Raw genomic sequence first — 25,417 nt, 5'->3', positions numbered from 1 at the left:
GAAAATCTCAGAAGACAGACTATTTGTTCCCTCTTAATGATTCGTATTACAATTAATAGATACAATTCAAGTACAAAATGTCATCTTAAAGAGAATAAAACTACAATTAACCCAAAGTCCAGCCAACCTCTTTTCCCACCTTAAAAACTATGTCTTTCAAGGAAATATATACCTTCAGGCTATAAAATCTATGATTTCCTTTCTTGTCTCTGTATTAAGATGTATAATTCAAGATTTGCTGGATATTTACCTTCTTTGTGCAGGAAACATACCAGAGGCAGATGCCTGAGCAGCCATCTGCTGAGTGGCAACAAGGGCAGCAGAGGTCAGTCCTGAAGGAAAGAAGAAACAAAAGAATGTGGATGTACTTCTGGTTTTAATGGATTTTTATGTTCAGAGAAATGGTAGGAAGAATCTTTAATGCAAACAAATAAAAAAACCCCTACCATCAGAAAATGGCTTTTAATACTACACAGACAGCATGTTTCAGGCAACAGTATTAAGACAGTCTGCCCAGCATGACCAATATGCCTTCATATAGTATACTGACTTCCCCTTGATAGGTATTTTACAGCATTCCAACTTACTGTATTCCTTTCCAAGTATTGCACCACATGATGCTAAATGGTTTGTATAAATTTCTGAATAGGAAGCTCAGTAAAAATAATAAGTACCAGGAAACAACAAGAATCAAAATTCACAGAGAATTACAGAAATTATATGCTAGCTGCTCAGAATACAATGCTTTGATAAAAACTTATCTTTTCTCCAATTTTCCTTCTGAACAAGCATAATGCATCCCATAAGTCATGTGGAATCACCGAATCAAACTGAGAAATTTCAAGACTTTTACACAGGAAAAATTAACCGTGAAGGGACTGAGAGAGCATAATGAATTTATGTCATTTTAGCTACCAATTGTAATAGCATGTACTTTGCTGTATGGGAGCAAATCTTCTTTTAATTCATCTAGAATCCAGGGTTAGAGAAAAACAGTCAAAGACGGGTATAAAACCTAGGGAGAATGAATCATGTCTTACTGTGCTGCTTTTTTCCCTGACTGCAACTCTGTGCACTGCATTTATCAAAAATAGAAAGAATTCTCTTTCATATGCTCCAACTGTAATGAACTCAAACCCTTGTGACTGCAATCCCTTGTACATAAAATACATTCAGTATAAAAAGCTTTTGTCTTTGCCACACTTCTTTCATTGCTTATACAACTCTAATTATATAAAAGGAGGTTGTTTGGTTTGGTTTTGGCCACCTTTCAGGCAGTTAATGTCAGTTTGCATTAGGATTCAAAAGATATACGTGAACAGTCTAACTGGTAAATCTTTAATAATGCTCTGACAACCAGTTTTGGAAACAAAACTTGGTATTTCTCAGGCCTCAAGATATTTATTTGATGTTAGTCCTTGCTGTGAATTTTCAAGTCTTCTTCCTAAATATAAAGCACTTGGGATTTGACGGGGGGATCTCTATTCAAAATGCTTCATGTATCATATAATCATAGAATCATAGAATCATAGAATGGTTTGGGTTGGAAGGGACGTTAAGGATCATCTAGTTCCAACACCCCTGCCATGGGCAGGGACACCCTCCACTAGACCACGTTGCCCAAAGCCTCATCCAACCTGGCCTTAAACACTTCCAGGGAGGGGGCCTCCACAACCTCTCCGGGCAACCTGTTCCCAGTGCCTCACCACCCTCACAGTAAAGAATTTCTTCCTAACATCTAATCTAAATCAACCCTCCTTCAGCTTAAAGCCATTACCCCTTGTCCTGTCACTACACTCCCTCGTAAACAGTCCCTCACCATCTTTCCTGTAGGCCCCCTTCAGGTACTGGAAGGCCGCAATTAGATCTCCCCGGAGCCTTTTCTTCTCTGGGCTGAACAATCCCAACTCTCTCAGCCTGTCCTCAGAGGAGAGGTGCTCCAGCCCTCTGATCAGCTTCGTGGCCCTCTTCTGGACTCGCTCCAACAGCTCCATGTCTCTCCTGTACTGGGGCCCCCAGAGCTGGACGCAGTACTCCAGGTGGGGTCTCACCAGAGCAGAGTAGAGGGGCAGGATCACCTCCCTCGACCAGCTGGTCACACTGTTTTTGATGCAGCCCAGGACATGGTTGGCTTTCTGGGCTGCAAGTGCACACTGCCGGCTCATGTTGAGCTTCTCATCAATCAATACCCCCAAGTCCTTCTCCTCAGGGCTGCTTTCAATGCATTCCCCACCCAGCCTGTAATTGTAATGTACATATATGACTTGCAATGTTAAGGTAACAACTTCACAAGGCAAGGTAATACCACCATTGGAAACCTTCTGCTCACCTTGAAATGGGTCATATTGACCAGGTATAAGTGGGTAACCCGTTTCAACATGTGTGTGATGGTGTGTATGGAGATGCCTCTGGCTAAAAGGAGAATGACGGTCTCCTTCCCTCTCTGCTTCCAGTTCATGCTCAGCTGCGGATTTTTCCACAGGCTGACAATAAAAGGTGAAAGAAAACTGATGTGAGAAATTTAAAAGGAAGGAAATCACAAAAAAAATCCACTTACTAATATTACCCTGCAATGACCTTTTAAATTAAAATAATGAAACCGATTTTTTTCTGATGAAGAAATCTCTCTACTGGAGATTTGTACTTGATCTTAGCCTAAAGCTGGTGTATCTGGTTAATGGAAGATTTTCAGGGCACAGGGAATTTGAGGTGACACACTGCAGCATGAAGTCATCATGCTGACTACTAGCTTTGGGTTCTCTTAAGCCTGGCTGACTTGCAAATGCTTGAACAACCTATCTGAGCTGTTAAGAACTGATGTAAATTAGTTCTCAGCCTTCTTTATTGCACTCTGGGGATCAATCCTGCCTGAGCAGCAAGAAAAAAAATTCTTCTAAAAATAGAATCAAGTCAGTGACTTGCTCACAATTAAAAACAGAACCAATCTATCTGAAAGTAGATGTATTGGGTTTGTGTGGCAAGGTTTCGATAGCAGGGGGACTACAGGGGTGGCTTCTGTGAGAAGCTGCTAGAAGATTCCCCTGTGTCTGATAGAGCCAATGCCAGCTGGCTCCAAGACAGACCCGCCACTGGCAAAGGTCGAGCCAATCAGCGATGGTGGTAGTGACTCTGTGATACAATATTTAGAATCATAGAATTGTTTTGGTTGGAAAAGACCTTTAAGATCATCAAGTCCAACCATTAACCTAGCACTGCCAAGTCCAACCACTAAACCATGTCCCTAAGCACCACATCTATGCGTCTTTTAAATACCTCCAGGGATGGTGACTCAACCACTTCCCTGGGCAGCCTGTTCCAATGCTTGACAACCTTTTTGGTGAAGAAATTTTTCCTGATATCCAACCTAAATCTCCCCTCGTGCAACTTGAGGCCATTTCCTCTTGTTCTATCACTTGTTATTTGGGAGACCGACACCCACCTCGCTACAACGTCCTTTCAAGTAGTTGTAGAGAGCAATAAGGTCTCTCTTCAGTCTCCTTTTCTCCAGGCTAAGCAATCCCCGTTCCCTCAGTCGCTGCTGATAAGACTTGCTCTCTAGACCCTTCACCAGCTTTGTTGCGGCCCTTTGGACACACTCCAGCATCTCCATATCTTTCTTGTTTTGAGGGGCCCAAATCTGAATACGGTGCTTGAGGTGTGGTCTCACCAGTGCCGAGTACAGGGGGACAATCACTTCCCTAGTCCTGCTGGCCACACTATTTCTGATACAAGCCACGATTTAAGAAGGGGAAAAAAACCCCTGCACAACTGTGGAGAACAACGCTTTAGCTAATAAAGACGGCGTGGGAAATGTGCGATTTCCACCTGTGCGCTAAAGCAGTGAAAAACAGCGGTTCAAAGAAAAGATACGCACAAAACAGACCTTGCATTCTTCAGTAGCTCATAAATAACATGTGACTGGCCGAATCCAGGAGATAAGGAGCTGAGAACAGACAGCCAGGCGCCCGCCAGGTGCAAGAGAAAAACAGAATAACAGATCTTGCGGGGAACACGAATCGGGTGATGATTGGGGAATAAAAGAGCCTCCCCTTTTAACAAGAAATACTATATAATCAAAAAATTCTGTAATAAAGTTGATTCTGTACTTGCACCCTACGGAGTCCGTGCCTATCATATACCACAAATGGCGCCCGAATCGGGACTTGAAAAATAGAAGAAGGACTTGGAAAAGAGAAGAAGGAAAAGCAGTGCGGAATATTACCGGTGGTGTACCCCTGCGTAGCTGGACGGAGGAAACTGCACTGCATCGAGCGCTCATATTCATCACCGGTCACTGGACAAAACAGGTGAGCAGCCACGGGAAAGTTTTTTAGACTGTCGTTTTTTTATTATGGGACAGTCAGCGACTCGAGAACAGAAGTTTCATACAGAGAATTTACAACGTATTTTACGAGAACTAGGCTTTAAGGTCGCTCCACTGCATTTGGTGAGGTTGCTTGTATGGATTCGGGACTATTGTCCGTGGTTCCCTGTTAAAGGCTCATATGATCTCACTCAGTGGCAGAAGGTTGGAGAGGAGCTGCAAGCTAAGCAGCTTTTGCAGTTGGAGCTCCATGATGATATATTGATTACTTGGCGTGTGGTTTATACTGCTCTCAGGACTCTGCTACCTGCTGAACAGGTATTGCAGAAAGTGAATGACTCCGTATTACCACCCGCTGAGACAAATACGAGAAAAGAATCTCGTTTGTTTGAATTAATAGATCCTGAGTTGGAGTCAGACTATGCTGAGGTGGTGACTGAACCTCCGCTGTCAGAGGGCAGAGCAGACCCTGGGGATCCTTTTGATCCAGGTCCCGTTGACCCCAAATGAGAGCTAGATTTATATCCCCCGCTTACTCCTGTAAAAGCGAAGGCTGCTTCTGCCCCCACGGCAGAAGAGATTTTGCAACAACAGAGACAAAAGACTCTCTCACAGATATCCCTGACGCCCACCCCCTCACCCCCCCCACTCGGTGCACGCCCGCCCCCTTCTGCACCCCTGCCCCCCCCCCCCCCCCCCCCGAGTTACCCATTGCAAGGAACTGTTCAGTCTAAAATCTTGGGTGGACTACTTGACGAGTGCCGGACAGAGGCACTAAAAAGAGGGGACATATCGCTTCTTCAAGCCATGCCTGTGTTGTATCAACCGAACAGACCCCCCGAATACGTTCATTTACCATATGATGTAATAAAGGAGGTCCGCAAATCGATAAAGGAGTATGGTTTGCAGGCATCATTCACAATGAACTTGTTACAGGTTATAGGAGAATCTTACGTACTGACACCCTTAGATTGGAAATCCATCCTACGTCTTGTGTTGTCTGCAGCACAGTACTGTGTGTGGTTTTCGGAATACCGTGAGCTGGTGCAAGTTCAGGTGATGGACAATTTAACGGCAGGAACTGCTATTAGTCTCGACGAATTAATGGGAGAAGGGCATTATGCTACCGGGATAGCACAGGCTGGACTATCGCGGAATGTTCTTGCCCAAGCCACAGGGTTAGCCTTGAGGGCACTCCGACGGGTGCCGGATTTCAGCAAGTGAGAGTCGTCATTTGCTTCCATTCGTCAGGGACCTCAGGAGCCGTATGTACAATTTTTGGATCGTTTGCAAACTGCTATACAGAGACAGATAGACTCTTCTGAAGCAGCAGAATTGTTATTGTTTCAGCTTGCTATTGAGAATGCAAACACGGACTGCAGGCGAGCCATTGATCCTATTCGTAATCACGCAAAAACTTTGAATGATCTTATTAGAGCATGCCAAAACGTGGGCTCTGAGCAACATAAGGCAGGTATGCTAGCTGCTGCCTTAGCTCAACAGTTGGCAGTTGCACGAGATGCTACTTAATGTTTCTCCTGTGGTCAGGAAGGGCATGTGAAGAAAGATTGCCTGAAAGCGAGAAGAGGAGGACGAGGACAAGGAGGGCAGGGAAGACAACTTGCTCAATTATGCCCTCGTTGTCAAAAGGGATACCGTTGGGGTAATCAATGTTGTTCTAAGTTTGACAAACAAGGCAATCCACTCCCTGAGAATACCTCGGGAAATGGGAGGAGGGGCGCGAGGTCCGGTGCCCCGAGACTACACAACAGGACCCAGCCCCAGCCCCCGCCGGCACAGTCCTTGACCTGGCCGGCACAAATAAGCGAGATGAATGCTGGCAACTCACTACAGTCGAGTCTCTCAGACCAGCCACAGCAGGCAGCGCCGGGTTGGACCTGGCCACCAGTCAATCCACAGTAATTCGAGATCAGTCAGTACATCTAGTGCCTACAGGAGTGTACGGACCTTTGCCTAAGGGTTTATGTGCCTTATTGCTTGGTCGTTCCTCCACTTCCAGAGCAGGTTTATTTGTTTTGCCTGGGGTCATAGATTCCGATTATACTGGGGAAATAAAAATTATGGTCTGGACCCCTACGCCACCTTGTACTATACCTATTGGAGAGCGAATTGCACAATTGCTTTTGCTGCCCAACACTCAAATTCAAACTAAAAGTTCCGCCCATGTTGGCGAAAGGGGGTCCTCCGGGTTTGGTAGTACAGGTCTGCCTCGCATTTTTTGGACACAGAAGATTACCCCGGGACAACCGATGTTGACTTGTAGAATAAACGGTCGGGTGTTCACTGGCTTAGTGGACACCGGAGCAGATGTTTCTATTATTCAACGATCGGACTGGCCACAGGAATGGCCATTAGTACAGGCGTTTGCTGCTATTACTGGAATTGGAGGGACACAAATACCTTGGCAGAGTATGCATTCCTTGATTGTGGAAGGTCCTGACAACAAACAAGCGGTTTTAAAACCATATGTTTTAACTGTGCCATGTACATTATGGGGTCGCGATCTCTTGCAACAATGGAAGATGACAATAACGACACATTTTTAACACGAGCCACTGACGTTCAGCCGCAACTCAAACTGACTTGGTTAACAGATAAGCCAGTATGGGTAGATCAGTGGCCTTTGAAAGGTGAGCGGCTAGAAAGGGCTCATGAATTGGTGCAAGAGCAGCTACAATTAGGCCATATTGTTCCCTCCACGAGCCCTTGGAATACTCCTATATTTGTTATTCCAAAAAAATCTGGCAAATGGAGATTGTTGCAGGACCTCCGGGCTATTAATGCAGTGATGGCACCTATGGGGGCCTTGCAACTAGGAACTCCTAATCCCACTATGATTCTGGACAATTGGCATTTGAAGGTTATTGATTTAAAAGATTGCTTTTTTACCATTCATTTACATCCTGAAGATTGTGCTCGTTTTGCCTTTTCGGTTCCTGTGATTAATAATGATAGACCCATGCAACGGTTTCATTGGGTGGTTTTACCGCAAGGAATGAAAAATAGCCCGACTATATGTCAAATTGTTGTTAGTGAGGCCTTGTCAAATATTCGCAAAACATATGATGCAATCATGTTATATCATTACATGGACGATATTTTGTTGGCTGTGGAAACTGAATCATCTCTTTCCCGAGTTTTCGACAGTTTAGTAGCTGAGCTTCGGTGATACGGTCTCCAAATTGCGATGGAAAAGGTACAGTCACTCCCTCCATGGAGGTATCTCGGCTGGAAACTTCTTGATTCGCATGTATATCCACAGTCTGTACGACTTGCTACTACAGTGAGTACTCTAAATGACTTACAGAAGTTGTTGGGGACAATTAACTGGCTTCGACCACTGTTGGGAATAACGACACACGAACTGTCCCCCCTTGTTTTCGTTGCTGAAGGGGAATCCTGAACTAACTTCTCCTAGACAATTGACAGAAGCAGCCCAGTCGGCGCTGCAGACAGTGATAGATAAAATTAATTTTATGTTTGCTCATCGAATTTCTCTGCAATTGCCAGTTCGATTGTTTATCATTTATCATTCCTTTCAACCATATGCTCTCCTAGGTCAGTGGGACGAGAAGGTGCAGAAGGAAGAGCATGCTTTACGCATTTTGGAGTGGTTATTTTTGCCACATTCTTTTGCAAAAGCATTGACCACTGCCCTAGAAATGATTGCTAGACTTCTTTCGCAGGGTCGTTTGAAATGTCAACAATTGACAGGACAAGATCCTACCTTCCTTCATCTACCATTAACCAAAGAAGAATTTCGTGTTGTATTGTGTAACAGTTTGGCTTTTCAGGCTGCACTGGCTGATTATACTAATGTTGTTTTGTATTCTTTGCCACGCCATCGTTTATTAGGTTCTCTGCACTGTTTACCTCTCCAACCACGGTCTTTGTTGAGTTCTGTTCCTCTACAAAATGCTCGTACTGTGTTTATCGATGGTTCTGGCAAAACAGGTAAGGCTGCAGTTGTATGGCGTCACGCAAACTGCGAGGAGTGGGCCTCAGATGTTTCTCACTTATCTGGATCGACGCAGATTGTAGAGTTAGCTGCAGCGGTCCGTGCCTTTGAGTTATTTTCTAAGGAACCTCTTAATATCGTTGCAGATTCTGCATATGTTACAGGTATTGTTCAGCGTTTAGAATCCGCTTTTATACGAGAGGTAGACAACAAACAGTTGTTTGATTTATTGTTAAAGCTAGCCCAACTTTTAAAAATCAGACAGCATTCTTATTTCATTGTCCATATTCGCTCTCACACTATCTTACCAGGACCCCTTGCCGAAGGTAATACAATAGCAGACCAATTTACAATGGCTGAAGTTTTTCCTCGACGTTTTGACCAGGCAAAATTAGCTCATGAATTTTTCCACCAAAATGCACACTCATTACGAGAGCACTTCTCTTTAACTACCGCACAAGCTCAAGATATAATTTGAGCATGCTCGGATTGTCAGCGCCTGTCCCCTTTGCCAGTTTTGCCAGGGACTAATCCCAGAGGTTTAAATGCTAATGATTTGTGGCAATCAGACATATTTCTTCTTTTGGACGCCTTAAGTACGTTCATGTTTCTATTGACACCTTCTCTGGTTTTCTGGTAGCCACTGCCCATTCCGGAGAACGTGCCAGAGACGTTGTGAAGCATTTTTTAAGATGTTTTGCGACCATGGGGGTCCCACGGAAAGTTAAAACAGACAATGGCCCAGCTTATGTTTCTCGACGTTTTCTGTTATTCTTACAGGACTGGGGAGTTGAACATATTACTGGAATTCCACGTTCCCCTACTGGTCAAGCAATAATAGAACGTGCCCACCGTTCTTTGAAATCTATTATTGATAAACAAAAAAGGGGGAATCCAGTAGGGACAACACCACAGGAAATACTAGACAAAGCTACTTATGTTCTAAATTTTCTTAATCTATCTGGATCTAAGCAATATAGTTCCGCAGTAGATAGACATTTCAGAACTGAGGAATCCTCTACCGTGAAGCCTCAGGTGTTTTATAAAAATTTGGAATCTGGTCAATGGGAAGGACCGGTCCCCTTGCTTACCTGGGGACGGGGATATGCTTGTGTTTCTCTTCCCTCAGGTCCCTATTGGATCCCTGCAAGGTATGTAAAGCCAGTGCAAGTGAAAACGCATACTGAAGATGAACAGGACGATAAGAAACACCAAGATGATGTTGCATCTGGGATTGATCAACCTCACAATTAAGATATGGTGGCTTATAGAATTGCAGATGTATTATAATGATAGTTTTAACACATGAGATTTATCTTTTTTCCCGGCTCATTCAAATATTTGGCAGATGGGTCTTTCTTCTTTTAAGTGACAATTATGTCAAGTACTAATGATGGAGAACGCAACTAAGGCTAATGTAACGCTTTTGTCTGAAGCAGAAATCGTGGTCTGCACAACCCATCCTTATTTTTTACTCTAACCTCCAATGCTACTATTCTATCATGTAATGGATGTGTTGGTTTTGCGTGGCAAGGTTTTGGTAGCAGGGGGGCTACAGGGGTGGCTTCTGTGAGAAGCTGCTAGAAGCTTCCCCTGTGTCTGATAGAGCCAATGCCAGCCGGCTCCAAGACGGACCCGCCGCTGGCCAAGGCCAAGCCAATCAGCGCCTCTGTGGTAACATATTTAAGAAAGAGAAAAAACAGTTAGAGAGTGCTTTTGCAGCCAGAGAGAGGAGTGAGAAGATGTAAGAACATCTGCAGACACCAAGGTCAGTGAAGAAGGAGGGGGAGGAGGTGCTCCAGGCGCCAGAGCAAGATTCCCCTGCAGCCCGTGGTGAAGACCATGGTGAAGCAGGCTGTCCCCCTGCAGCCCATGGAGGGAGGATGAGGGGGTGTAGCAATTCCACCTGGAGCCCGTGGAGGACCCCACATTGGAGCAGGTGGAGGCACCTGAAGGAGGCTGTGGCCCCGTGGGAAGCCCGCGCTGGAGCAAGCTCCTGGCAGGACCTGTGGATCCATGGAGAGAGGAGCCCACACCAGAGCAGGTTTGCTGGCAGGACTTGTGACCCCGTGGGGGACCCACGCTTGAGCAGTCTGCTCCTGAAGGTCTGCACCCCGTGGAGGAGACTCACGTTGGAGAAGGTCGTGAAGGACTGTCTCCCGTGAGAGGGACCCCACGCTGGAGCGGGGGAACGATGAGTCCTCCCCCTGAGGATGAAGAAGCGGCAGAAACACCGCGTGATGAACTGACCATAACCCCCACTCCCCGTCCCCCTGTGCCGCTGAGGGGGGCGGAGGTTGAAGCCGGGAGTGAAGTTGAGCCCGGGAAGATGGGAGGGGTGGGGGGAGGTGTTTTTAAGATTTGGTTTTATTTCTCATTCCTCTATTCTGTTTTGCTTAGTAATAAATAAGATGAATTCCCTCTCTAAGTTCAGTCTGTTTTGCTCGTGATGATAATTAGAGAATGATCTCTCCCTGTCCTTATCTCGAGCCGTAAGTTTTCTTTCATTGTACCTTTTCTCCCCTGTCTAATGAAAGAGGGGAGTGATAGAGCAGCTCTGGTGGGCACCTGGCCCTCAGCCAGGGTCAACCCACCACATGGATCTTTTTGTATTACCCTGTCTTCACCAGACTTTAGGAGTTGTATAACTTTTAGCGATTTATAAAATAGTGAAACAACATTTAGAAGGACGTTTGATTTATCTCTTCAACATAATATTCAGTCTTTACATGATCAATTGAGGGACCAAATTAAAAAATTACGGGAACTAATGAGTCAAAGTGTATTCGACACATTAAAAAATGACCTATCACGGCTAAATCCAAAAACTTGGTTTAGTGGTTTAAATCTTCGAATGTGGGTTTTTATTGGCATAGGCACTGTGGTGTTTTTCTTGTTCTTGGTGGTTTTTTTACAGATTCTATGGTTGGCTATCTGACGAGTGCAGACGATAGAGGCACGTGTTATGGACACACTGTTGCTCAACGGGGTTGTCATAAACAAAAAAAGGGGGAGATGTGGAGAACAATGCTTTAGCGAATAAAGACGGCGTGGGAAATGTGCGATTTCCACCTGTGCGCTAAAGCAGTGAAAAACAGTGGTTCAAAGAAAAGATATGCACAAAACTGGCCTTGCATTCTTCAGTAGCTCGTAAATAACATGTGACTGGCCGAATCCAGGAGATAAGGAGCTGAGAACAGACAGCCAGGCGCCCGCCAGGTGCAAGAGAAAAACAGAATAACAGATCTTGCGGGGAACACGAATCGGGTGATGACTGGGGAATAAAAGAGCCTCCCCTTTTAACAAGAAATACTATATAATCAGGAAATTCTGTAATAAAGTTGATTCTGTACTTGCACCCTACGGAGTCCGTGCCTATCATACACCACACACAACAGCAATTGCAGCCAGAGAGAGGAGTGAGAATATGTGAGAGAAACAACTCTGCAGACACCAAGGTCAGTGAAGAAGGAGGGGAAGGAGGTGCTCCAGGCGCCAGAGCAGAGATCCCCCTGCATCCTATGGAGAAGACCATGGTGAGGCAGGCTGTCCACCTGTAGCCCTTGAAAGTTAATAATGGAGCAGATATCCACCTGCAGCCCATGGAGGACCCCATGCCGGAGCAGGTAGATGCACCCAAAGGAGGCTGTTACCCTGTGGGAAGCCTGCACTGGAGCAGACTCCTGGCAGGACCTGTGAACTGGTACAGAGGGAGGAGCCCACGCCAGAGCAGGTTTGCTGGCAGGACTTGTGACCCCATGGGGGACCCACACTGGAGCAGTCTGTTCCTGAAGGACTGCACTCCGCGGAGAGGACCTATGCTGGAGCAGTTAATGAAGAACTAGTCCTGGCTTCAGCTGAGAGAGAGTTAATTTTCTTCATAGTAGCTAGTATGGGGCTATGTTTTGGATTTTTGCTGAAAACAGTGTTGATAATATAGAGATGTTTTTGTTATTGTTGAGCAGTGCTTACACAGAGTCAAGGCCTTTTCTGCTGGGACACACACCCCCACCGGTGAGTACGCTGGGGGTGCACAATAAGTTGGGAGGGGACACAGCTGGGACAGTTGACCCCAGCTGACCAAAGGGATATTCCATACCATGTGACATCATGCTCAGCATACAAAGCTGGGGGAAGAGGAAGGTGAGGGGTGACGTTTGGAGTTATGGCATTTGTCTTGCCAAGTAACCATTGCGCGTGATGCAGCCCTGCTTTCCTGGAGATGGCTGAACACCTGCCTGCCAATGGGAACCAGTGAATGAATTCCTTGTCTTGCTTTGCTTGCGCACATGGCTTTTGCTTTACCTATTAAACTGTTTTTATCTCAACCCATGAATTTTTTCACTTTTACCCTTCCATTTCTCTCCCCCATCCTGATGTGGGGGGAGTGAGCAAGCAGCTGTGTGGTGCTTAGCTGCTGGCCTGGGTTAAACCACAACAGAACTGTACCCCATTCCCTGTCCCCCTGTGCTGCTGGGGGGGTGGAAGTAGAGAATTCGGGAGTAAAGTTAAGCCCAGGAATAAGGGAGGGGTGGGGGGAAGGTGTTTTAAGATTTGTGTTTATTTTCTCATTACCCTACTCTGATCTGATTGGTAATAAATTAATTTTCCCCAAGTCGAGTCTGTTTTGCCCATGACGGTAATTGCTGAGTGATGTGTCCCTGTCCTTATCTCGACCCATGAGTCTTTTGTTATATTTTCTCTCCCCTGTCCAGCTGAGGAGGGGAGTGATACAGCAGCTGTGGTGGGCACCTGGAGTCCAGCCAGGGTAAACCTACCACAGTGAAACGATAGTGTTTGATCTAACATGGAAATTTCTGAAATTTCCATGGAAATCTTCAGAAACAAATGGTTTTCAGAAACAGAGGTAATGTGCTTTTAGGAAGATATGGATGGCTTCATGGCAAATATACTGAGGGGATATTACCAAATCCCACAGTCTAACTTTTTATTTTATTATCTGTTTATAAACAGGAGCTTCCTGTTTAAGTGCAATAAATTCTGCACCAATGTGTATTTCTGAATATAGTTTTCTATATGAGTCCATTCATTTAAATTAAGGAGACTGAGCACAGAACTCTGTTTTATGTGTCACTTCCAATTTCTGCCAAGAAAGCATTTTGATTTAAAATTACTTTTATTTTAATCAGTAGTATAAAGAAGCATCATGCATTCATAGGTTGATGCCAGACTGTGTGTGCTTCTTAAAATCATGTTCTCTACCCCTCCCCAAATGTACTGCTCTTCAGTAATGACAGATAAAGCCTTACAACAGGAGACTTGCTGCAATATTGGTTGGCATGCTGCTGGAGCAAATCCAGTGCTTTGGACTCAGTGGTTGAGTTCGCATTGATGCTTGGACTGGTATTGACTTTCTCTGCCTCTTCTCTCCCTGACATCTTCCCATAAACAGGATAATGAAATCCTGGAGTGAGATAGGTCCCTGCAGGTAAACAATAAATGCCACATCAGGTTACTGTTTTTACAGTTTGATTATATCAAGGTGGGAGGAGGGGATGCCAGGACAGAGGGCAACATCAAAAAAGGATCATGTGATTATCAAATTGTATCTATTTTTTCTCCTAATTTGCTCTGGTGAATGAAGGCTATAGAGGGCTGAGCTCATAGTCATTTCAGACATTTATGGGTTCTTTTTAAGTGAAAGGAATAATAGCTATAATGGTTGTGACAGTAAGTGCTTAGAATATTTTTCTAGGCAATAAACTATCTGTCAGTCTAACAGCAATAGCAGACTGTCAAGGGTTGAGGAAACTGTAGCTGGGAACTCTGACAGTTCATAAAAGGAACATCCTGTATTAAATCAGTTTAATCTATGGAACTTTTCCTAGCATAAGCACAAGTAAAACAAAGCTGCTAAAAGAAATATTAAAATGCAGGCTTTGTCACCGAAATCCGGGAATAAACCTCGTAACACCAATGTAGTGTTAAAAGGCAGGCATTCTTTATTGCAGCGCTGGATGCACGGGGGATAGCTCCACCTAACGTGCATGCCAGGTGATCACCAACACACAGGTTATGTAGGATCAAAACATACATATTCATCGTTTTTCTCAAAAAAGGCAGTCCTATGATAATCATTTCTTAGAATCCATTTCCATATTCTCCTCCCCATCACGCATGCTCAGTGATTTGAGTCGGTGGTCTTCAAGGGGTCTCTGGTGGTCGTCAGTGGTCTTGCACCCATGTCCGCTGGGTGACCCTCTTCTTGTGGGCATGCGCAGTACCCTTGCTGTGGATGCACCTGTCCATAACGACTTCATAAGATTAATATCTCCAAGCCTATTGTTCAGATTGGTAGGGACTGTTCATGGAACAGAGCAGCACTGTACCTTGCCATGGTCAGTTAGCTTCATTACCTATTACCTTGGTTACAAACTAATTATCTCAACCTGCTTCTATAGTTTCTGTTTCACGGCCCCTATCCCACGGTTACATTTCCCCCCTTTGGAAGTTTTGAAATAATAACTTTTCAATACTTCCACTCATATTTTCCTATCCTAGACACATTACAGATGTTCTTAAACTTGTAACCATAGCATCTACACCCCAGTGTGTCTGCTCATGTTTCTCTTTTGCAAGTTCTAACATAACTTGTGGGGTCACTATTACCTGATTTTCTGGTGTTACCCACCATCCTTCCGTATTCTGAGAGGCCTTTAAGTGCTCTGCCAACTGTTCACCTAGTTTACTGTATCTTGCTTTTAAATATGGAATTTTCATCTGTTTTACTGGTACTAGTGCAAGGATACCTTGTTCTACAGCCTCCTTTGCAGCTTTATCTGCCAACCGATTACCTATATTTACAGCTGTCTGACCAAATTGATGAGCCTTGCAATGCATTACGGCCACTTCCTTCGGTTTTTGGACATCTTGTAGGAGTTGAAGAACTTCCTCCTTATGCCTTATCGGTGATCCTTGGGCTGATAACAGTCCTCTTTCTTTCCAGATAGCTCCATGAGCGTGGATCACACCAAATGCATATTTGGAATCAGTCCATATGTTTACCCTTTTCCCTTCTGCCATCCGTAAGGCCTGCTTTAGCGCCACCAATTCTGTTTTCTGCGCTGATGTATTTGCAGGTAGCGTCCCTGACTCCAATACCTTGTCAGTGGTGACAACAGCATACCCGGCCATTCGCCTTCCTTCTTGCATGAAGCTGCTTCCATCCGTGAACAGCTCCAGATCAGGATCCTTCAAAGGTTCGTCCTTCAGGTCCGGTCTGCTGGAATAAACTTGTTCAATGGTCAGCAGGCAATCATGTTCCAATTTCTCGGTAGGATTTTCTGTTGACGGGAACATTGCCGGATTTACAATTGCTGTGTTTTTTTAATTCCACATCATCTTGTTCCAATAGGACAACCTGGTATTTCAACATTCTGCTAGGGGATAACCAATGACCCCCCTTTTGTTCTAAGAAAGACAGTTATTACCATATGCGGTACATATACCACTATCTTTTGGCCCATCGTCAATTTTTGAGCTTCCTGAATCAGCAGCACCGTTGCTGCCACAGCACGCAAACATCCCAGCCATCCTTTACTCACAGTGTCAAGTTGTTTGGAGAAGTACCCCACCGGTCGCTTCCAGGATCCCAGCTGTTGTGCCAGCACTCCAAGGGCCAGATGTTGCCTTTCGTGCACAAAGAGCTCAAAAGGTGTGGTTAGGTCAGGTAAACCCAATGCAGGGGCCATCATTAATGCCTTTTTGAGTTCCTTAAATGATTTGTGGCATTCAGGTGTCCAAGTCAAGTATTGGTCTTTGGATTCCTTCAGGGCTTCATATAGGGGTTTCACATGGAGTCCATAATTTAGAATCCAGAGTCGACACCACCCAATCATTCCCAGAAAGTCTCTCAGTTCCTTTGGGCTGTTAGGTTCGGGGATCTGACAAATGGCTTCTTTTCTTTTGTTTCCCGGTTGTCTCTGTCCTTGAGATATCTCAAATCCCAAATAAATCACTGCTTCTTTCCCTATCTGGGCCTTGTTTCTGGAAACTCTGTATCCCCCTTGGCCCAGGAAATTCAATAAACTGATGGTCATTTCAAAACATGTTTCTTTGCTTTCTGCTGCTATCAGGATGTCATCCACATACTGTAATAATATACCTTCTCCTTGATTCTGTTTCTTCCACATTTCTAACTCCTTTGCCAATTGATTTCCAAATATTGTAGGGCTATTTTTAAATCCTTGTGGAAGTACAGTCCATGTTAGTTGCGTTTTTCGTCCTGTAGCAGGACTTTCCCACTCAAAAGCAAATATGCTTTGACTTTTTGTATCCAGAGGTATGCAAAAGAAGGCATCCTTTAAATCCAGTACAGTAAACCATTTATGTTCCTCTTTCAAAGAGGTCAGTAAAGTGTATGGATTGGCCACTACTGGGTGTATACCTTGAACTATCTGATTTACGGCCCTCAGGTCCTGAACCAATCGGTATTCCTTACCTCCTGATTTCCTTACTGGCAATATAGGGGTATTGTATTCTGATTCACATTCTGCTAACAGCCCATATTCTAAAAATTTTGTAATTAATCCCTCTAATCCCTTTCGAGCCTCCCACTTAATAGGATACTGTTTTTGTCTTACCGGCTTGGCTCCAGGTTTTAAAGTCACCTTTACCGGTTCTGCCAGTTTGGATCGTCCTGGAACTTCACTTGCCCATACCAAAGGGGTTACTGCATTGTCCACTTCTTCTGGAATCTGTTCCTCCTTGGAGGAATCCTGTAACATAAACACTCTCGCCTCTATGGCTTTTGATTCTGGTATTAGCAATCTGATTTCTCCATCTTTAAAAATTATTTGTGCATCTAATTTGCTTAATAAATCTCGTCCCAATAAAGGCAACGGACATTTGGGCATGTACAAAAATTGATGTGTTACCCACTGTTTTCCCAGCTTAAATTTTAACAGTTTCAAGAAAGGCCAGTTCTCTTTTCGCCCTGTCACACCAACAACCTCTGCTGATTTATGGCTGAGTTTTGCTTTACGTATTTATTATTCTCAGTCAAGATTGCCAGAATTTTTCCATCCCTTTGCATTTGTCTGACTTCTTTTTCTTTTTCTCTGTTGTTATACACAGCCCAGGCTACTTCAAGCATTTTACCTAAGTCTCTGGACTCAGCCCCTTCCAATTTCTGGAGGTTTTTTTCTAGGGCCAATTGGCCCATAAATATATAGGCCAATTGTATAGCTTCTTCCATGGTGTTTTTTTTTGTTTGTGTTTTTCTTCTCTGGGTCCAAATTAGTATATTTTCTAGCAGTCACCTTCAGTCTTTCCATAAAGGCTGAAGGGGACTCATTTAATTCTTGTCTCACTTCATAAAGTTTAGACCGATTACTTGCTTTTGGCATTGCATGTCTAACACCAAACAAATCCACCTGATACCTAAACATCCCTCTGGGTCCCAGTTGATTAGGGTCCCACTCAGGATTTGTGGATGGAAAATTCTGGTCCACTGTCCCTTGTATAATCCCATTAGCATGAGCTCCTTCCACTTGTTTTCTGGCCGTGTTCAATACCATTTTCTTTTCAGTGTCTTCCAACAAAGTATCCAATATTACTTGCAAATCCTCCCAATCGGGGTTCTGGGTTCTGATTATTGTTTCAAATACTTTGGCAACTCTTTCAAGATCATCTCGATAAGTGCCTGCAGTTTCTTTCCCTGGTCTTAAATCAGTTATTGAGAAGGGAACTTTTACCATTACCAGACCCTCATTACCAACTGCCTGTCAAAGAGGGGCCTGGAGGGGAGTTAGTCCATCTCCTCCCCCTCTTCCCCTTGTCCTCCCAGCAATCAGGCTGAATCCTTCTGCCTCCCCTTCCACAGGAGGCGTGGAAGCATTGTTAGCCTCCAGATTTTGATCCCCTTGATCATTTCCTAGCCTTCTGTGAGGTGCAACCAATAATTCAACATCATCATCTTCAAATTCACATTTAAACCACCGTTTACCAATATCACAAGCTGAGCAACCTTTTTTCAAATTTTTATCAGGTTCCTGCCCCTTTGATGCCATTACCACAGAATTAGATGAAACCAATTCACATTGCCTTTGCCATTCCAGATGATTTCGCAGTGTGAAAAACAAATCTACATATGCCATTTCATTCCATTTACTTTCCCTTTTACAAAATAACATTAATTGCAAAATTGTGTTATACTGCAACGTCCCATTTTCCAGCCACTTTTCCCCATTCTCTAAAGTATACAGTGGCCACCAGTGATTACAATATTCAACCAATTGTTTCCGAGTCAAAGGATCAACGTTTCCCAGATCTTTCCAATGTTCCAAAATACATCCCAGTGGTGTTTTTTGTGGGTTTGGTTTCTTACTCAGAAAAGTACCCATCTCCCAGGGACTCAGTGGTTGTGATTGTGCACTATCACAAGCACCTAGTCAGAGGGACCCCAACCCGTGTTAGAGCTCCCTCAGGGATTTCCCCTGCCACTGGAAATCCCAGGGATTTCTCCTGCCACCAGAAATCCCAACCTTGGAGGCTTCCCCTCCCCCGTGGGCCCTGCTCCACAGGCTTTCGCCTAGCAGAGACTTTTACCTGAGACGTCTCCCTAGCCCAACTCTGCGCAGCTTTCACTGCGCCTTACGAGCAGGCCTCCTGTGCTCCTAGTGTGGGCCTGTCCCAATGCGGGCCTGTCCTGGTGCGGGCCTGTCCCAATGCAGGCCTGTCCCGGAGAGCCACGGGGCTCCTTGAATAAGGCCTTCAACTCATGCAAATATTCAGATCAAATAAGAATGCCTTTACCTCTCCCAGGGGTCTTGCTCCGAGCTCTTCGGTCCGGGGATCGGAGGTTCTCCCCGAGAATTCCCCCGTGCCGGCTGGAGGTCCTGCAATCCCACAGATCCGTCGAGGTTCAAAAGCAGTGTCCCATCTGGGTCGCCAAAAACTGTCACCGAAATCCGGGAATAAACCTCGTAACACCAATGTAGTGTTAAAAGGCAGGCATTCTTTATTGCAGCGCTGGATGCACGGGGGATAGCTCCACCCAACGTGCATGCCAGGTGATCACCAACACACAGGTTATGTAGGATCAAAACATACATATTCATCGTTTTTCTCAAAAAAGGCAGTCCTATGATAATCATTTCTTAGAATCCATTTCCATATTCTCCTCCCCATCACCCATGCTCAGTGATTTGAGTCGGTGGTCCTCAAGGGTCTCTGGTGGTCGTCAGTGGTCTTGCACCCATGTCTGCTGGGTGACCCTCTTCTTGTGGGCATGCGCAGTACCCTTGCTGTGGATGCACCTGTCCATAGCAACTTACTTCATAAGATTAATATCTCCAAACCTATTGTTCAGTTTGGTAGGGACTGTACATGGAACAGAGCAGCATTGTACCTTGCCATGGTCAGTTAGCTTCATTACCTATTACCTTGGTTACAAACTAATTATCTCAACCTGATTCTATAGTTTCTGTTTCACGGCCCCTATCCTATGGTTACAGCTTTACTGCACTTTGAGCGTGTAAATCTTTACTAGTGTGCAAGGCAAGTTTTAGAATACATACCAGGATAGCTGTGCATTAGGACAGGAGAGACTGCACGATAGGCTGGATAGTTGGGATCGTACATCTGTGGATAAGGATAAGCGTGCAAGTACTGGATATATGGCTGATGCTGACTCATTGATGAGGAAACTGCCACTCTAGCACCCCAAGGGTCCTTCCAATTTACAGGAGTCTTTTGATCATCATTTTTTATCTTGCTCTCATCCACTGATTGAGAATCAGAACGCTTGATCTCTTTAGGCTCCTCTTTAATGCTTGCTAATGAGACAGGAAGGTTAGGCAGGGAACTTTCCTTGTTAGGTATTTTTGTAGGGCTGTCTTCTTTTAACTTTTTCTCATGATCAAGTTCTGATTTTTGCTGATCAAGGTATTTGGGCTGATAGACATAATGATGCCAGGTTCGTGAATCTGGGTCCTAATATGGAGCAGAAAAAATTTTTTTTCTCAACTTCAATGTTGAAATAAGATTATTATTGATATTTCCAATATTTTTGTTAATGTCTTTTTAAGAGCTGTTTTAATAATATATCTGCATTACATAGTGGAGAGGTTTGCTTGCTACACAGTGCCTTGAGCTCCAAGTCAAACCAATATTCCCATGAAAGAGTAAGAGACTATTATCAATATTTAATTCAATTGCTTCATCTTATATCCCCCTTCATGCCTTTAACTAGCTTAATCATGAAATATTTATGCATTTTATCAAATTTCTGAGACCATACTATACATAAAACATTTTTATTAAAACCCACAGAGAGATATTCCCACTAGACAGCAAAAAATATGTCAACCACAAAATTAAAGCTGCCTAATGATACGTCAGAGCACTTAGATTACCTGAAAAGCTGATCTAGCTGGAAAGATGCTTATGCTACCTCTGATATTACAAACGCTCATGAATCAGTGGAAGTCAGACATTTAGGCAGACTCCTTCAGCTGACACTCACTCTTATTTGAAGTTTGTAAAATTGCACACACATAAGTATTTACAGGATCAGGACCACAAGGTTTAAAGAACATGTACAGGATATCACAAATACATTTTTGCATAATATATTATGTAGAGCTGTTTATAAGTATGTTCTAGAACTAAGTAGGTGAGTTCTTTGCAAGACTATATCAAATCAGTACTGAACAATAACAGGAAACTTTTTTTTTTAAATACAAGATATGCAAGAGCTAACTGTAAACATTGTGTCTAACAAATATACATTCATGGCACATGCAACAGAAACATAAGCACAGAACTAGATGCTTGGATGGTCTGGTTCAACTACTCATTTGAATCAGCAGAAATCTTCTTCTCATGCCCATACCATCCCATTTTCTTTATAGCTCCCTAAATCCTATTCACCTGACTCCACTGTATCTTGAAAGACAGCCCATTAGGGTGAAGTCTGGGATGTACCATACACCAGAACATAAAAACATTCAACATTGAGGCTCTGATTCAGAGCATAGAGACAGTAACATTGCCTCAAATGAAGGAAATCTGACATCTAGTAAGGTCAGCATAAGCCACTAGATGAAATTTTCATTCTGTTGAAGTCAATGGCAAAACTATCACCAACTTCAACGGAGAGATGATTTCATCCATTGTATAGGTGTGCTGGCTGGGGTCAAACCACAACAATAGGTCTGTAGGGGTTTGGAGTTGGTTGAGGAGGGAAAAGTAACTTAACTATTTCAAAAAGGTGACCTTGATTTAAGATAAAGAGCTGAACTTCAAGCCAACTCTTCAAAGAATCAATTCACCCATCTTTAGTAATGCCAACTGTCATTTAACACAAAAAACCCCCAAAACACTCCAAACTGTGTTTCGAATCTACTTTGTCCTCTCACAATGAAAGCCGCTTATTTTGCTCGAAATTTCTCATTTCTGAACTTCGCAAATTGCTTGGAATTTACATCTAAAAGAGAAATCTAATTCTATTTTATTCCTGCATGCAATTTAAAATAGTCTATTTGTATTTTAAGCCTCGATTCTGTCACTTGCTAGGTTTTTTTCTTTTCAAACAGCTCAAATGAAAGGTCTATTGGTCTAATCACAGACTGCAGTACTACCCAGCATGAAAAAAGCATGGCAGAGATTAGTTGGCTGCAAAGGTAAAAGAATATAGCAAAATCAGAGATAAAAATCTCACATGATTTAATTATAAGTCAAGACACATTTGTTCTATTTCCTGTGATCTCACCTTTTTAAATCTTGTCATCAGATCTACTCCTGTTTGCTTCATGGAGTCCATAACAGATTTCATCTGCACAGCCTCCTTTATGAGTTGGTGGTTTTCCATTTGTTTGGCTTTGAAACTGTCAGACTGAAGCTGCTGCTGGTGATTGGAAAGGATCTGTGATTTGCTCATCTCCTCACCTTTGTTAGGGACTGATGACCCTATTTTAGTGTTATTTTTGCTTGACTCTGGAGTTGAAGGGGCCTTTGAAATAGTAGCAGATGGGTTATTTTTCTGCTTATTATCACCATTGTCAATTTCCTTCAAAGGGGGTTCATTTTTTCCTTCACAGTCTCTCCCAGTTTGTGCCATTTTCTGTTCTGCTAGTCTCTGGTCCTCATAGTATTTTTCATACTGATGTCTATAAGCAAGGTTAGAGGCCATTAAGGACTTTTGGTCAATATAGAGTCCATAAGCATACTGTCCATAAAAAAGTGACTGGGCAAGTGCAGGGTGTCTTTGCGTTATTACTGACTGATATGGCTGCAAAGTAGTGGAATTGGTTTCACTTTTCTTGAAATCTGACAGTTCTGTCTTCTCTTTCTTTACAGCCTCTTCCTCAGCCTCTTTTTTGATCTTCAGGCCCTGTGGGGTACTGTTGTTCCCAGCTACTGTGGCACTGACCCATTCAGAGTGCATGTAACCTGGAGAATAATAAGGTCCGTAGCCATGGTAATAGGGAGAACAGGACTCTTTTGCTTGAACCGATTGTGTTGTGGTTGAAGAATGTTCTTTTACAACACTGTCCTTATTAGATCTAATATCCAAAGGAGAACTGGCCTTTGAATTCATGCCCTCTGACCTGCTGTCAGAGCCACTGTCATCAGCTGCATCAGAAATATCCGAGTAAGCAGGGCTGTTGGTTTTAGTGGCTGCAATATCTGCACCACTTTGTGTCAACACATGCAGAGGCACAATTGAAGATTGTCCATTCACCAAAGTGCTGCATTCCATCCTGAAGGCACTTCCTATAGAAGGGCTGGGTGCATTGTCTGTGAACATGTAAACCTTATCAGCTTCAGCCTTGATACTTGTCATCCTGCTCTCTTGAGACTCTGACAGTCCATTAGTTAACATTTCATTTTTATTGAGATGGCCCTTTAGAAAATGTCCAGATAAATCTTTCCCAGACCCTTTTGAATCCTCCAGTTTTCCCAGCTTAGAATCCGTCTTAGGGCTTCCAGTCTCTCTGCTTTCTTTGTCTTTTAGTTTTCTCTTCTCCTTTTTCTTTCTGTCTTTGAGTGAAGCGAGAGCTGGGTTTACAGTGCTTGGCTCTCCCATAATTGTGGGCTTTGGTTGAATAGGTTTTAGTGGAGGGCTCTTTGGTGTAGCCTGAACAACAGTAGCTGTTAGAGAGGGCAGTCCCGGTATTGTCCCTGTAGTGGTGGTTGTAAAGGCTGCAGTAGGTATAGCTATTAATTGGGGAGGAGTCGGTGCAATGGGCCTGGCCATTTTCAGTTTGGAAAGGATTTTATCCACTTTGCAATGATTAGCTTTTTTGCCTTTTTCTTTATCTCCCAAAATTTTTGATGAAGATATTAAACAGTACTGGTCCCAATACTGAACTCTGAGGGACACCACTCATCACTAATCTCCACCTGGACATTGAGCCATTGACCACTACCTTCTGGATGCAATCATCCAACCAATTCCTCATCCACCGAACAGTCCACTCATCAAATCCATAACTCTCCAATTTAGAGAGAAGGATGTTGTGGGGGATGGTGTCAAAGGCCTCACAAAAGTCCAGATAGATGACATCCATAACTCTTCCCTTGTTCACTGATGTAGTCACTCCATCATAGAGGGCCACTAGGTCAGGCAACACTTGCCCTTGGTGAAGCCATGCTGGCTGTCTCAAATCACTTCCCTGTCCTCTATGTGTTTTGAGATGTAGGACACGTATTTGCCATGTCCTGCTGTAATACGGCAACACTCACCTCTTAATTTTGCATTTATTGCACATCATAATCACTTTTGTTTGACAGCTAGTCAACATAAAATGAGCATCAGTTACAGTTTTTAAATTAGTAAATGACTGAGAAGAACCTGCTTTACTTTGAATAGTATGATAATGATGCTTTTATTTATTTGAAATTGCATATATCCAAACACAAAAAAAACGTGCACATATGCGTTGTAAGTTTTTTGTTTAGCAGAGAGAGATACAAATATGTATTATTTGCCTTACCTTTTCTTCCCTGGAAAGAGAGGGATTACACATGAAATTGCAACCATATAATAAAGCTAAGAGGAATCAAAATACAGATATTTAGAATGAGGACTACTTTTAAAAATGTATTGTCATTTAATTTCTTTTTTAATTAAGACTTCTATTAAAATGTAAATATATCTGCCCATCTAAGGTAGACTTAGAATTTTGGTTTATTCAAAATATCAGTGTAAAATATATACATGGTAAGGATGTCTTAAAAATAAAATAAATGGGGGAGGGCAGTTCATTCAAATGTTTTCAGGCTCCCCTCAAACACTCCTTCACAGAAGTAATTTATCATCATGTTTATGCACTAGTCAACAGAATTACCCTTTTAATTCATTAAGTACTGCAGATAAATATGTGGTAATATTCTTGAATCAGCCATTTCTTCTTTTTAGAACATAAATCAATATAAACAATTATTTTCCTATCCAAAGAAAGTCATGTGGTGCAAACTGTTTCTAATTTATAAGAAGCATTGCATTAGATACTAAATTGCAGTCTTGTGATTTGTTTTTTCTTTACACTTTCCTTGTTCTTACTCTGGCTTTTCTACAATGAATATAATAATGGCATTGTGAAAAAATATTTCTAGCCTGTCTGCTTATTTTGTCTTATCGATGTGATTTCTAATTGTGCACCAGAAGTATCTCTCTATGATGCACCAAGGTAAAGTAAGCATGCAACCAGCAGCTTAATTTGTCAGGGATCTTAACAGCAGAGACATATTTGAAGTGTTGTTAGCTGAGGTACATTGGAAGAAGGGATTTCCTTGAAAATTCTCAATAGCAGATATGAAAATTATTTCCCATATCATTTTAAGTTGCCATTATGATAAAGCGAGTGTAGAATTTCATACATTTCATACAACATGGTCTAAGGGATAAAAGATAAACTACTCTTTCAATCAGGGTCAAAAGCAGACTTTGGATACATAAAAGGATTAAGCTAAAAATAGATACATAGGCAATCAGAATCAAGTTTATTTTTATGATCTATGCAAATTTAGTAGCCTGGAAAAATATATTTTAGTCTTCTTCCCTTCAAATAAAAACAAACACCTGAAAAAGCTATTGGGGGGAAGCAATGTTTTTCTCATCTTTTACTCTATAATGCTTCATGTGT

At 43.1% G+C, this 25,417-nt stretch overlaps 1 protein-coding gene across 1 annotated transcript; it reads right to left on the bottom strand.

Annotated features, from left to right (window-relative positions):
- Positions 1-27: 27 nt before the first annotated feature.
- On the bottom strand, positions 28-23,595 carry LOC142599169 (zinc finger protein 608-like). Its single transcript, XM_075738954.1, has 4 exons — positions 22,039-23,595; positions 19,844-20,258; positions 13,574-13,746; positions 28-332 (listed from the first exon to the last, which is right to left on the bottom strand). The coding sequence occupies exons 1-4, from the start codon at positions 23,524-23,526 to the stop codon at positions 327-329; spliced, it is 2,082 nt and encodes a 693-aa protein (XP_075595069.1). The 5' UTR covers positions 23,527-23,595; the 3' UTR covers positions 28-326.
- Between the last annotated feature and the right edge of the window lie 1,822 nt (positions 23,596-25,417).

Source organism: Balearica regulorum, chromosome W (assembly GCF_011004875.1).
Source record: "Balearica regulorum gibbericeps isolate bBalReg1 chromosome W, bBalReg1.pri, whole genome shotgun sequence".
NCBI lineage: Eukaryota > Metazoa > Chordata > Aves > Gruiformes > Gruidae > Balearica > Balearica regulorum.
The sequence above is the reverse complement of the archived record's forward strand: the minus strand, read 5'-3'. Positions and strand labels throughout refer to the sequence as shown.

Coding starts and splice junctions, on each gene's coding strand:
- LOC142599169 (XM_075738954.1), bottom strand. CDS start 23,526: ATGGCCAGGCCCATTGCACCGACTCCTCCCCAATTAATAGCTATACCT. Junction 20,259..22,038: donor TGATGACAAGATTTAAAAAG/GTGAGATCACAG, acceptor GCTCCATATTAG/GACCCAGATTCACGAACCTG. Junction 13,747..19,843: donor CCTAATGCACAGCTATCCTG/GTATGTATTCTA, acceptor GTTTACCTGCAG/GGACCTATCTCACTCCAGGA.